The sequence below is a fragment of the Morus notabilis genome, unplaced genomic scaffold (assembly GCF_000414095.1).
Source record: "Morus notabilis unplaced genomic scaffold, ASM41409v2 Scaffold305, whole genome shotgun sequence".
Lineage (NCBI taxonomy): Eukaryota > Viridiplantae > Streptophyta > Magnoliopsida > Rosales > Moraceae > Morus > Morus notabilis.
In genome coordinates this window covers 173,248-186,736 of record NW_010358151.1, presented here as the reverse complement: position 1 = coordinate 186,736, position 13,489 = coordinate 173,248, and the positions used below count along the sequence as shown (strand labels likewise).

Sequence of the window (13,489 nt, the reverse complement as noted above, 5' to 3'; positions counted from 1 at the left end):
TAATATATTTAATAATATTATTTATTTAATATATTATTATTTAATATATTTAATAATATTATTTAATATATTTAATAATGTTATTTATTTAATATATTTAATAATGTTATTTATTTAATATATTATTATTTAATATATTTAATAATATTATTTATTTAATATATTTAATAATGTTATTTATTTAATATATTATTATTTAATATATTTAATAATATTATTTAATTATTATATTATTATTTTAAATATTATTATATGTTTTCAAAAATTAAACCACCAAACGCAGTTTCAGTTTGTTTTTTAAAACTGAAATCAATCTCTGAATAAAACTACCAAACGCATTTCAGAAATAATTCCAAAATGAAAATGAAAACGTTTTCATTTCTATTTTTATACAAAAAAATAAAATCATTTTGGAACCAATTCCAAACACACCCAATATATCTAACTTGTTTTTTTTTTTTAATTCTCTGGACAAAAAATGGTTTCCGTACATATATATATATATGTGCCTGGTGATAAGTACAGTTATATGCTCAAAGAATAATCATGATGTGTTAGAAAAATATCGCATTATTCACAAAGAGTACTTTTTGCAGGTTTGATATGGAGATTCATCTAGTTCATAAAAATGATAGAGGAGAGATAGCTGTTGTTGGGATTCTTTACAAATACATGAGATGGAGCAAACCCGATCCTTTCCTTTCAAGCGTATTTTCTGTTTTAATTCCTACTTTGTTCTATTTTTTCCACATTTATTAGTACTATTAAACCAATATTTCGGCTAATTCAAGATGTTATTACAACCATGAACATTCATCACAGCCAGCCCAAAAGAAAAAGAGTTATCAGAAATATCAAGTAAATTCAACGAGGGTTATTAAATGTTACGTAATTGGTTGTCAATTTAGTTGGAGATTTTTTTTTTTTTTTTGAATGAATATTTTTAACCTTTAATGATGCCAATTGGGCATTCTCTTGATCTTCATCCCAACAAAAAATAAAATAAAACAAAATAAAATAAAAATGTTACGTACACTTGTTTTAACTAATTATAATAAAGTCATACGCAAACTGTTAGACCCATGCATGAATAAGAAGTAATCGTTATATTTTAATCCATACATTTGATTTGTTCCCTGCCTAGTGAGATTATTGATAGTACGTACATAAATTTTTACGTCCTACGTATATAATTGGAATTTCTATCTATTTTTTCCTCATTAATATATTTGTTTCTGATCTCTTTCTTTATATTGAAAAAAAAAAAAAAAAAAAAAAGATCGAGTTTATATTTGTGAAGTATAAGTAAAGCAACAACAAAAAGGCTATATTTTAGATGGTAACTTCTTATTAGTCCAAGTATACCAATAATAAGTACCAATAGTAAGTAATGTTGATCATCCACTGATCATACTATTAATTGCGTTCCTACAAAATAACTAAAATATATAACTTTTGTCTCTTTTTATACTAAAACATTATCTTTAATTTTTTTCATACTGTACTCAAATTGAATAAAAGTCTGGCTCTGTTTCTTCTTATATATATATATATATATATATAATGTGGCAGATCTATCAGCAAATACTATCCCTTCGAAATGGTACGAAACAGATACCTTTGGGAATTGTTAATCCAAGAGATATTGAGTCCCCAGGAAGAAGGTGGAGATCATACTACAGATATAATGGTTCTCTTACAACTCCTCCATGTGCCGAGAATGTACTTTGGACAGTTCTCAAAAGGGTATTTATCTATATATATATATATATATATATATTGCACAAGATCTTCTCTTTAATAATAATTAATTAGCAATATTCAATTTGTATATTTATATCTTCTTCTTATTCAATTAGTTGTATTGCGTCGTCAATATTTTTTTCTCTGCGTGACTATATATATGTGTGTGTGTATAATATATATATATATATATACTATTTTTATATAAATATGTACAATATTTGTGTTTTACAGGTGCAGACAGTTTCACCGAAACAAGTTCAAGCGTTACAGGAGGCAGTTGATGATGTAAGTACTTTTTGACAAAAATTTTGATCATGATGGGATTATTTCATAATGCACTTATACTTCATATAATATTTTGTCCGGAATAAAAACTTAAGCAAAGGCTTTAATTTCCAAGATAAGAAGCTATATATGATCTGAATGGTTTTTATTTAATACCATAAATATTAAAGAGAGCAATTTATACATAATTAATCTATCTCTTTTCAACAAAATATCAAGTTATCATAGGATAGACTTGTGAATACTTCTGTTAAATTTTAAAAATCCTTCGTCCGTTTTAGTATCAGATAGATTAACGGGTGGAATTGGAGTCAAAAGGTGTTCTTTTCTAATTAGCGCTGAAATTAATGAACGAAAGAGTTTTTTTTTTTTTTTTTTTTTTTTCAGGGATTTGAGGAAAATGCAAGGCCAACTCAGCCATTGAATGGAAGAAAAGTATCTCTGTACTCTCGATGGTTTTTCTAAGCAGCGCCTTCTGCTAATTAGCTTTAGCTTATATACATATATATATATATATATATATATATACACACACACATATATATAACTGAACAATATACATGATATGTAGCGCCGTACGTGCTGCCCTTAAATAAACATGTATTTGTTATATTACCAAAAAATAATGATAAAAAAATTATAGTATGGATACCGAGAGTGCATATTCTTAAACTCTAAATATGATTTACATCACATCAAAATGAAAAAATTTGCAAAACAAAAAGACCGTTTTATTCAAAACAAAGCATAAATAACGTATCGTTGTCGTTATGAACTAACTACATCATAAGCTGCAATGCATGCTATCATGGCCCGAAAGAGTACTCGTGCCATCCATAACGGCGCGTCGATTAAACCTCCAAGCATTCTCTCATTCACTCTCTTGTTCTCTCATTAATTTAGGTTAACTTGAATTTAGTAGTAAAACACGTCAATGGTCAAATATCGTCAAAAAAAATTAACATTATCTCATACTTCATAGGGAATTTTTGTAATTAACCCATTATGTTTTTATTCCCATATTTTATGTGAAAGTACGATTCAGCTTGCAAAGCTTTTGCATATTATAGAAGTATGGCAAAACATGATCATGCGAATCAAGTTCCCTCGCCGCAGAGTTGAATTTTAATTTCCTTTTATGGCAAATTATTGTGTGTCACGGGTTCCACCAATAAATGGTACAGAAAGTGCATTTAAGAAGTTAAAACAAAAGTAGAGGCTCACAAACAGCTATAATTTTTTAGAAGTTAAACGACTTTTTCCTTTCAGCTTTTTCAGCTTTTAATATTTTATCAAAAAGTTAGTTTAAAGGAATTTAATGAGTATCTAACGGTAAAAAAATGTACTCTATAAATAGAGTTTATCATACAATAATAGAGCTCATAGATTAAGAAGAAACCCAACAAAAGTTTCATCCATCAATGGCAAACCAATCCCAAGAAAACCTTGAGAAAAAATCCTCTTCTTCATCAGCTGTAGTTGTAGTAGTAGTTCCCTTCCCCTCTCAAAGCCATCTAAACCAGCTCTTCAATCTCTCTCACATCATTTCCTCACACGACATTCCAGTTCACTATGTTGGATCCACACTCCACAATGCCCAGGTCAAGTCCCGGGCAAATCAAGCATTAAACGACACCAAAAAAATGATCCAATTCCATGACTTCCCAATTCCCCATTTCCAATCTCCTCTCCCAAACGACATTAAATTCCCTTCACATCTCATGCCTTCCTTTGAAGCCACAATCAAGCACCTTCAACAACCTTTCTATGACATTCTCACTATGCTCTCCAAAACGGCGACAAGAGTCGTCGTAATCCATGACCCTTTGATGAACTCTGTAGTTCAAGATTCTTCTACTTTTCCCAACACTGAGTCTTACCAATTCCATTGTGTCTCTCCCCTTTACCATTTCACCTATGTGCGTGACATCTTGGGAGTACAAATTGGTCATGATGCTGATAACAAGTATGCGAATATTCCGTCTTTGGAGAAGTCCATAACTTCCGAGTTCGAAGCTTTTGTAGCTTACCAAGATCAGTTTGTCAACCAGCATATAATTAAGACATCCGGGCATCTCTATAACACTTGCAGGCTGTTAGAAAGCACTTTTCTTGACTTCATGTTGGAGATGAATAGAGAGAGTGATGAGAATGTGAAGATGTGGGCAATTGGGCCATTGAAAACTGTGACAAGCTTCAAGAACAGATCACCAAATAGAGTGAATGGCGAACACAAGTGTTTGGAGTGGCTGGACAAGCAGGAGAGTAACTCTGTGTTGTACATCTCCTTTGGGACAACAACTTTCATGAAAGATGAGCAGATTAGAGAGTTGGCTGTTGGGTTGGAGAAAAGTGGGGTGAAGTTTTTGTGGGTCTTGAGAGATGCAGACAAAGGAAATGTTTTTGATGAAGGTGAAGTTAGGAGGCCTCAACTTCCACAAGGGTTTGAGGATAGAGTGAAAGAGAAGGGAATTGTGGTGAGAGATTGGGCGCCCCAATTGGAGATTTTAGGGCACTCCTCAACTGGAGGTTTCATGAGTCATTGCGGGTGGAATTCATGCTTGGAAAGTATTAGTCTTGGAGTGCCCATAGCAGCCTGGTCAATGCACTCTGATCAGCCCATTAATGCTGTCTTGATGACAGATTTGCTCAAAATCGGTGTTGTTATAAGGGAATGGGCAAAAAAGGATGAGTTGGTGAGTTCATCGGTGGTTGAGGAATTCGTGAAGAGATTGATGAAATCGGAAGAAGGAAATGAGGTGAGGAAAAGGGCTGAAGAATTAGGTTATGAATTGAGAAAAGCTACTGCTCAAGGTGGAGTTTCTCGCTTGGAGTTGGATTCTTTCATTGCTCATATCACAAGATCGTGATTAGGCTTAACAAATCACATTTTGTATGTTAATTGTTGCCGTTGATGAATAAAACATTAGATGTTGTGTTGTTTCTTATTGTTCTTATTAGAAGCTGAGAGAGAAAGTTGGTAATCTTCTTCAATGCGTTGCAGTATCAAAACTGAAGCATACCAAGATCTTTTTTTTTTTTTTTTTTTTTTTTTTTTCAAAAAAAAAGAAATTTTTTTTTTTTTTTTTTCGGAGACTCAGAATTTAAAAGGTTTACTCCCAAAAAAAAAAAAATAAGATTAATAAATAAATAAAGGAGGGAGATGGGGTAAAGACGCCAAGGAATTATGCCTGCGGTGGTCAGAACAATGCATTCGGTGATTTAATTGCGACAGAGGAGTGAATTGGCGCATGAAACGACACCGGGCAGATTTCTCTCTGCCTGACGAAGTCCATTCTGAAGGACCTGCTCCATTCGACAATACTGTTTTTTTTTTCTTTTTTCTTTTTTTTTTTTTGGAAAAAGAGGAAAATAAGTTAATATTTGAGATGAATTAAAATTAATATACTAATAATTTACATAAGTTAATAAATATGTCAAATTACTGTTATTATCCATAACTTATCTGGTTATGAACCATAACTTGACAAGTTATTGTTTATAATTTACGGTTTTTGTCTATAACTTGTCTAGTTATGAATCATAACTTGACAAGTTTGTCCATAACTTATATGATTATGAACCATAACTTGTCTCCTATTAATTTCTATAACAAAAAATTAGCCTATATACTTTCTTAAGCTTCTCATATTGACATATTTTCTACTTTTTTTTTTTTAGGGAATTTTTTATCATGGTAATTTCTACTGGTGAAATAGTCTACAAATGAAGTGCCCGCACTAAAAGAAAGGGAGAAAGAGAGAAATAGGCCAAGACTTGAGATGAATTAAAATTAATAGGCCAATAGTTTACATAAGTTAATAAATAGGCCAAATTACTGTTTTCATTTATAACTTGTCTGGTTATGAACCATAACTTGATAAGTTATTCCCGGTTTTTGTCCATAACTTGTCTAGCTATGAACCATAACTTGACAAGTTTGTCCATAACTTATCTGGTTATGAACCATAACTTGATAAGTTATGACCTATTAATTTCTATAACTAAAAGTTCACCTATATACTTTCTTAAACTTCTCATATTGGCATATTTCCTACTATTTTCCTAAAAGAAATTGGCCAAAGAAGGAAAAGAGAAGTGTTAGGCAAAACTCTGAAAAATAAAGATTGATTGTCTGGCCCACATCGTTGCGTTACATGACCCGCACAATTAAGGAGATTAATATTGATACTCATGTTTTCGCAAGGCCCAAGCCCGGTCTATATCCCACGATATGGTCCAAGGTACGGTACGTGGATTTTATTGAAAATAGTGCCTTAGAAGATATGATTAATAGGATATTTATATTAATTTAATAAATGAGTTTATTCATTATTTTATTAGTATATATTATTCAATATTTTATGAATATCAATGAAAATTATGTGATTATCTACGTGACCTTAAATATTATATATAAGTGTTATATATGAGAGGTTAATATTTAAGGATAATAATTAAAACGATGTTAGTAATTAATCTAAGTTTCAGAATCTTCAATTAAAATACTATTAATACATGTCATTCACATTAAGAATAGAATGATGTTATCCGCACTATTAATATAAAGATATATTGAATAAGTGTATTGCACATAATGTTATTGTGTGAAACCAAGACACAGACACGATTTAAATTTTTGATAATTTCCGTTTAAGAACGGAAGTTCGAATCGAGTCTAACAATGGTCATATATGGAGCTGTCTTAATTACGAATTACTAGCAGACTCCTATTTATATATTTGTGTGTTTTGACTTACTCGGTATGAATTTTGAGATTTTAAATCATATTCCTTGTATCTTAGAGACATGATAAAATAGATAGCCGAGAATGATAATATATGAGATGGAATCCATTCCGTCTTGAATAAAAAAAAAGATAAATAGTTTCATTGAGGGTTGATTCGGTACTTGAATAAGTACTGAGCTCGTATTCATGAATTTTTTATCAATATACAATTTATTAGAGAATCAATAGTACTCAATGATAAATATGTAATTATAGAACAAATTTAACCTGACTCTAATTATGAATTATTTATAGATGATTGATCTATATGTAATAACTATATTAAATGAATACTTCGAGTTTTGGAAGTAGATTATATCTATAATTATGAGAGTATAATTCTAATTTTATAATGAAGTAACTTTTAAATTTAATAGAATTAATTAAGTAATTAAATATTTTAATTAATTATTAATTAAATTGGAACTCAGAATCAATGGACAATGAATTCTCAATTTCTCGTTCTTTATTTTTATTTTTATTTTATTTTATTGTTCAGTGTTCAGTGTTCTCTCTAAACCAATAGATAAATGAAAAAACAAATAGACAAAAATCTTTTATCTTATCTAATCCCAAACTGTCTTTTTTTTGCTTTTAGATTATAATAATTGGAGGAGAAAACACAGAAATCCCCAAACCGCCTGCAAGGCGCCAGGAAGAGAGCAAGGAATCCCACCCCGTGAGAAAGAACCAGAAAAATTAGCAGAAAAGGCCATCTACGACTACACGAGAAATGAGCAAAAGTGGAAATTATATATATATATATATATCCTTCGTCCGCTTGCCATCGACATGGAAACAAATCCGAAGAAAGCCTTGAAAAACTCTCCATCTTCATCAGTTGTAGTGGTAATGGTTCCTTTCCCAGTTCAGAGCCATCTAAACCAGCTCTTACAACTCTCCCACATCATTTCCTCTTACAACATCCCAGTTCACTACGTTGGCTCTTCTCTCAACAATTCCCAGGTCAAGTCTCGAGCAAGTCGAGCACTAAACGACACCAAAAGATCAATCCATTTCCACGACTTCCCAATTCCCCATTTCCCTTCTCCTCTCCCAAACGAGACCAAATTCCCTTCCCATCTCCTTCCTTCCTTTCAAGCCGCTCTCAACCTTCGCCAACCTTTTGCCAATCTTCTCACTTTGCTCTCCAAAACGGCAACAAGAATTGTCTTAATCCATGACCGTTTAATGGCTTCTGTTGTTCAAGACGCAACTTCTTTTCCCAACACAGAAGCTTATGTTTTCCATTGTGTCTGCCGTTTCCAACTTTGCCTTGCTTCGTGACACCATGGGATTAGAACTTCACCCTGAGATTCCACCCGTTGAGGGGTGCTTAAACCCCGAGTTTGAGGCTTTCATGGCTTACCAAACCAATCTTTTAAATGGCAAATCTGGACATTTGTACAATACTAGTAGGGTTATAGAAAGCTGTTTCATTGACTTCATTTTGGCGAAAGAGACAGAAACTAATGAGGATATGAAAATATGGGCAATCGGGCCTTTAGAGACGGTAACAATCTTCAAGCAGATAGTACCAAACTCAAGTGGTGAACATAAAAGGGATTGTTCTTGCTTGGAGTGGCTTGACAAGCAGGAGAGAAACTCTGTGTTGTACATCTCTTTTGGGACAACAACTTTCATGGAAGATGAGCAGATTAGAGAATTGGCCATTGGGTTAGAGAAAAGTGGGGTAAAGTTTTTGTGGGTTTTGAGAGATGCAGATAAAGGAAATGTTTTTGATGAAAGTGAAGCTAGGAGACTTCAACTTCCACAAGGGTTTGAGGAGAGAGTGAAAGGGAAGGGAATTGTGGTGAGAGATTGGGCGCCCCAGTTGGAGATTTTGGGGCACTCCTCGACTGGAGGTTTCATGAGTCATTGCGGGTGGAATTCATGCTTTGAAAGTATTAGTCTTGGAGTGCCCATAGCAGCCTGGTCAATGCACTCTGATCAGCCCATGAATGCTGTTTTGATCACAGATTTGCTCAAAGTTGGTGTTGTTGTTAGGGAATGGACAAAAAGAGATGAGTTGGTGAGTTCATCAGTGATTGAGAAAGTCGCGAAGAGATTGATGAAATCGGAAGAAGGAGATGAAATAAGGGAAAAGGCAGAGGAATTGGGAAATGAATTGAGAAAGGCTGTTGCTGAAGGTGGAGTTTCTCGCATGGAGTTAAATTCTTTCATTGCTCAAATCACTAGATAGTTAAAAGTACATTTGGTTTATGTATTTAGAATCATGAGTCAGAATTATTTTTATTTTATATGTTTTTTTTATGAGAAAAAAATACTATAAAAAATTATGAATCATAATTCAGAATTATGATTCAAAATCAAAAATGAATATAAGAAACAAACGTCCTCTAAACTTAAGGTAAATCACGGCTCATAAGCTGTTTTGACAAGATAGTGGGGTATAATAAACCAATTTTATTTATGTTTGTCTTTGTAATTGTTGTGGCTGCTTTTTCATGCGTCTTTCTTTTTTTTTTTATGAATAAAAATGTACTTTTATGCTGTTTCTCTTGTTCTCCATCAAGGAAGATAACATATATTGTTTGCATATGTGAATTGAGAAGCAGAATGAATAAATGTTGTCATGTTCCTTAAATTAACTATTCAATCCTTGCAAGCAGAAATTGTTAAATTACGGTTTTAACTTATTTTGAAAAAATAAATAAATTATTAAATTACGGTTTTAACTTATTTTGAAAAAAATAAAAAAAAAATAAAAAGAGTCGCTAGAAGTGTCAAAATCTTGGCTACAAGTGTTAATGCCTTGTGTTGCATGACACACAAGTTGGTCACTAATAAGACGCCAAAACTTAGTATTTATTGGCGCGTTTGAAATTCATTTTAAAATAATTTTACTTTTATATAAAAATAAAAATGAAAATATTTTCAATCTTAGATAGAAATTATTTTTAAAAATACATTTGATAGTTTTATTAAGAGATTATTTTCAGTGTAAAAAAACTCATTAATGTCTCTCTTTCTCTCTCTGCTCTAAAAAAGAAAAAAAGAAATAAATAAAAAATTATTAAAAATTATTTTTTTATTTTTCTCTAATTTTACACTAAATTAAAAAAAAATTATTTCTATTTTTTATCATTATTATACCAAATATTATTTTAAAAATATTTTCATATTTTTTTAAAAAATATAAAAAATAAAAATAAAATCAATTTTAAACATAGCCCGACATATCTCATTTTGTCTCCAAAGCAAAATTATTTGTGCTGTCAAATCTCATTTACATTGCTCTCAGGCTTTCCCACTGAAAACTAAAAAGGAGTGAGCTGTGGAATCAACGTGGGGTCACATGCATTATTATGTAGATGATTCTTGCTTTCCTCATCTGATGTTTCGACAGAAGAATTCAATGTGCAGAGAAAGACTTGAAAGTTATTAACGATGGGACACCACCTATCATTTATGTTTCTTGTGGTGAATACCACCCACCATACTCAAATTGTTCTTTTACAATAAAATTTAAAAAATTTAAATTTAAATTATAATTTTATTAAAATTTATATTTTTTAAAATTTTAATTTTATTTAACTTTATTTAAATTATAATTTTAATTCAAGTTATAACTCAAATTTAAGTCAAAAATTAAATTTAAGTCACACTCTAAAAAAATAATCCCTACATAACTAAACAAATGAACAGAGATCTTCCCCCACACGTATTTATTAAGCTACATAATTACTCATAGATTAATTAAAAAAATTCTCTAGATCCTTTTAACACCTTGGTAATTGTTTTTGTTTTTATTTTTTATATTTTTTGAGAAAGAAAAAATAAAAATGTTTACAAAACAGTGTTTGGTGTAATAAAGATAAAAAATAAAAATAAAAATGATTTTTTAGTTTAGTGTAAAATGAGAGAGAAATAAAAAATAATTTTTAGTCATTTTTCATTTTTTATTTTCATTTTTTCCTCTCTCGAGTAGAGAGAGAAAGAAATACATTAATGGGTTTTTTTACACTGAAAATAATCTCTTAATATAACTACCAAACACATTTTTAAAAATAATTTCTGTTTGAGATTGAAAACGTTTTTATTTTTATTTTCATATAAAAAAATAAAATTAATTTAAAACGTGTTCCAAATGCGTCCCTTATCTCCGATCTTAAAAACACAACATTTGTATCCTAGAAGAGCGAAACATTAACAAAAATTTCCCGTCCATTAGAATTTTAGACGAAAATTGAAATATAATGTATTTGTGGTACTTAATTTGATTTTCGGGTTATGTTGGTGGTCCTCTCTTTTTTGAAATCTTTTTCTTTAATTTAATTAAACTTTATTAACTTTTTCGTCTGTGGCCATATTTAAGTGCGTTCAGATCCTTTTATCCATTGTGACTGCTTTCAATAACGAGATATGACATATGGATCACAATTGCATGGACTATCGGAATGCGTGTTTATGAGAGTGATTAAATCACAATTTTTGCATATGCTGGCCCAAAAAATTCAGGTAAACAAGCATGTTTTTTAAAATACAATTGGTACAATAAAATAATACGTAAATCTATCCACTGGACTCGATAGGATGTGTGAACACAGTCCCCGACCAGAGAACAGTGTGTAGTGTTTGTCCTCTAAGATGTCGGATTGGATCGGTCTTAAACTTTTTGAGCTTAGGACCGGGTTGGACCGACCCATTTTCTTTTAAGGGGGATAAGCGAGAAAAGACTCTCCTAGTTTTATGGTAAAGACTCTACCTCCTCCAACTAGTAATATAAATATGGGCTTTGCGTCTTAATTTAATCTTCTAAAAAGAAAATTACAGAATTTATTTTTATAATGCATGAGTGATGCGTGTATTTATGTTCTCAAGTGAACGAATCACCTTAAGTAATAAAGTGTGAATAAGAGTGTCGATCCCATGATAAATGTATTTAATTTTCGTTAATTACCAAAATCGATCGGCTCTAAGATTATTTAAACAACCGGAATAAGTAACGAACAAAGAAAAGTAATAAAAATAATAACTAAAAGAAATAAGTAAATAATAAATGTGTAATTTAGAGATGAGGACCGAAGGAAACTCTGATGATAATAAAGTAGTTAGGGACTTTGATCTCTCTCTACTAAGCTATGTTGATATCCAAATCGTAGGCTCGTCAATGTATTTCACTCTCATTAGTCTAGGTTTTCAAAAATAATTTCACTCCCTCTTTTGAGTGCCGAGTAAAATAGTATGTAAAACTAATTAAGCAATATCCCTATTAGCCTAACAGAATCAAGCATCCATTAAGCAAACCTAATCTTGACTACCCGAATTAATTGGCCTCCCGAACTCAATTAACTCTAGATTGCGTTTCCCAAATCCCAACATGTGAAAGTAACTCTCTCGAGCCTAAATCCATACATATATATCTCTAATTCATGAAAACACAAATTAGAACAAGCACATTAACAAGTTAAAACTACAAATGATTAAAGAGAAAATCACATTAACAAGCACTTAGAATATTCAAAGCATAACAACGTTAAAACTACATTAAGCCCCTATCTCTAAGAGTTTAGCTAGAACAAGACATCAAGAATCCCAAATCAAAACGCATAAACTTTAAATTCGAATTTGAATTTGAATTAAAATTGGACTACATGATAAAGGATGATTTTCTCTTCCTTCCCTATATGGAATTGGCACCACACACAGGGATAGGAAACCCTACACATGGCCGGCCACATTGAGATAAGGTAGAGGAGAATTTTGTTCCAAATTCAAATAGGAGATAAAGATTGGATTTCTTCCAGAAGTTTGACTTCTACTATATAAATAAGATATAATAAAAATTATGTGTGACAATGTTTTGACCTAATTTTATGAGGGCTGGCCGAAATCCCTAATAGAGAGAGAAGGAAAATTTTTCTCCCAAAAATTCCACATCGTGCTTGTTGGGAATAGTGTCCTAGAAGCATGAGATGTAAAAGGATATTTATTATTTATTTAATAAAATAGTTTATTCATCATTTTATGTGCATATATTTATGAATATTTTATGAATATCAAATAAAATTCCTTGATTATTTATGTAACCTTAAACATGGTATATAAGTGTTGTATACGAGAGGATAATGTTTAAGGATAATAATAAAAAGTAATTGTTGATAATGAATTTAATTAAAGTTCGGAATCTTTAATTAAAACATTAATAATACATGTCATTCCCATTTAGAATGGAACGGTGTTATCCGCACTGTTTAAGATGGTGAGATATTGAATGAGTGTATTTCGCATAATGAGATTATGTGGAACATGGACGCAGACACAATATGAATTTCTAATAATTTCCGTTAAGCATAGAAATTCTAATTGAGTCTACCGATGGTCATATATAGGATGATCTTAATCCTGAGTTCTTAACAAACTCCTATTTATGGATTTATGTCTTTTGATTTACTCGGTACGGATTAGAGACATGACACATCTGCTTTAGGACAAGTGGGAGATTGTTGGGAATAGTGTCCTAGAAGCATGAGATGTAAAAAGATATTTATTATTTATTTAATAAAAGAGTTTATTCATCATTTTATGTGCATATATTTATGAATATTTTATGAATATCAAATAAAATTCCTTGATTATTTATGTAACCTTAAACATGGAATATAAGTGTTGTATACGAGAGGATAATGTTTAAGGATAATAATC

General features: G+C 31.0%; 3 protein-coding genes across 3 annotated transcripts in view; all 3 read left to right on the top strand.

The window, feature by feature from the left end:
- Positions 1-2,644, top strand: part of LOC21399596 (alpha carbonic anhydrase 4) — a 5,712-nt gene extending 3,068 nt beyond the window's left edge. The window contains exons 4-7 of the mRNA XM_010091912.2: positions 597-708; positions 1,573-1,746; positions 1,978-2,031; positions 2,419-2,644. Coding sequence (XP_010090214.2) covers positions 597-708; positions 1,573-1,746; positions 1,978-2,031; positions 2,419-2,496 — 418 coding nt within the window. The 3' untranslated portion in view covers positions 2,497-2,644. The remainder of the gene's footprint in view (positions 1-596; positions 709-1,572; positions 1,747-1,977; positions 2,032-2,418) is intronic.
- Positions 2,645-3,452: 808 nt separating this feature from the next.
- Positions 3,453-4,901, top strand: LOC21399595 (zeatin O-xylosyltransferase). Its single transcript, XM_010091911.1, has one exon. It carries the CDS (start codon positions 3,453-3,455, stop codon positions 4,899-4,901), a length of 1,449 nt encoding a protein of 482 aa, XP_010090213.1.
- A 2,516-nt stretch (positions 4,902-7,417) lies between these two features.
- LOC21399593 (zeatin O-xylosyltransferase) lies at positions 7,418-9,023 on the top strand. Its single transcript, XM_010091909.2, has one exon. It carries the CDS (start codon positions 8,061-8,063, stop codon positions 9,021-9,023), a length of 963 nt encoding a protein of 320 aa, XP_010090211.2. The 5' UTR covers positions 7,418-8,060.
- Positions 9,024-13,489: the final 4,466 nt, after the last annotated feature.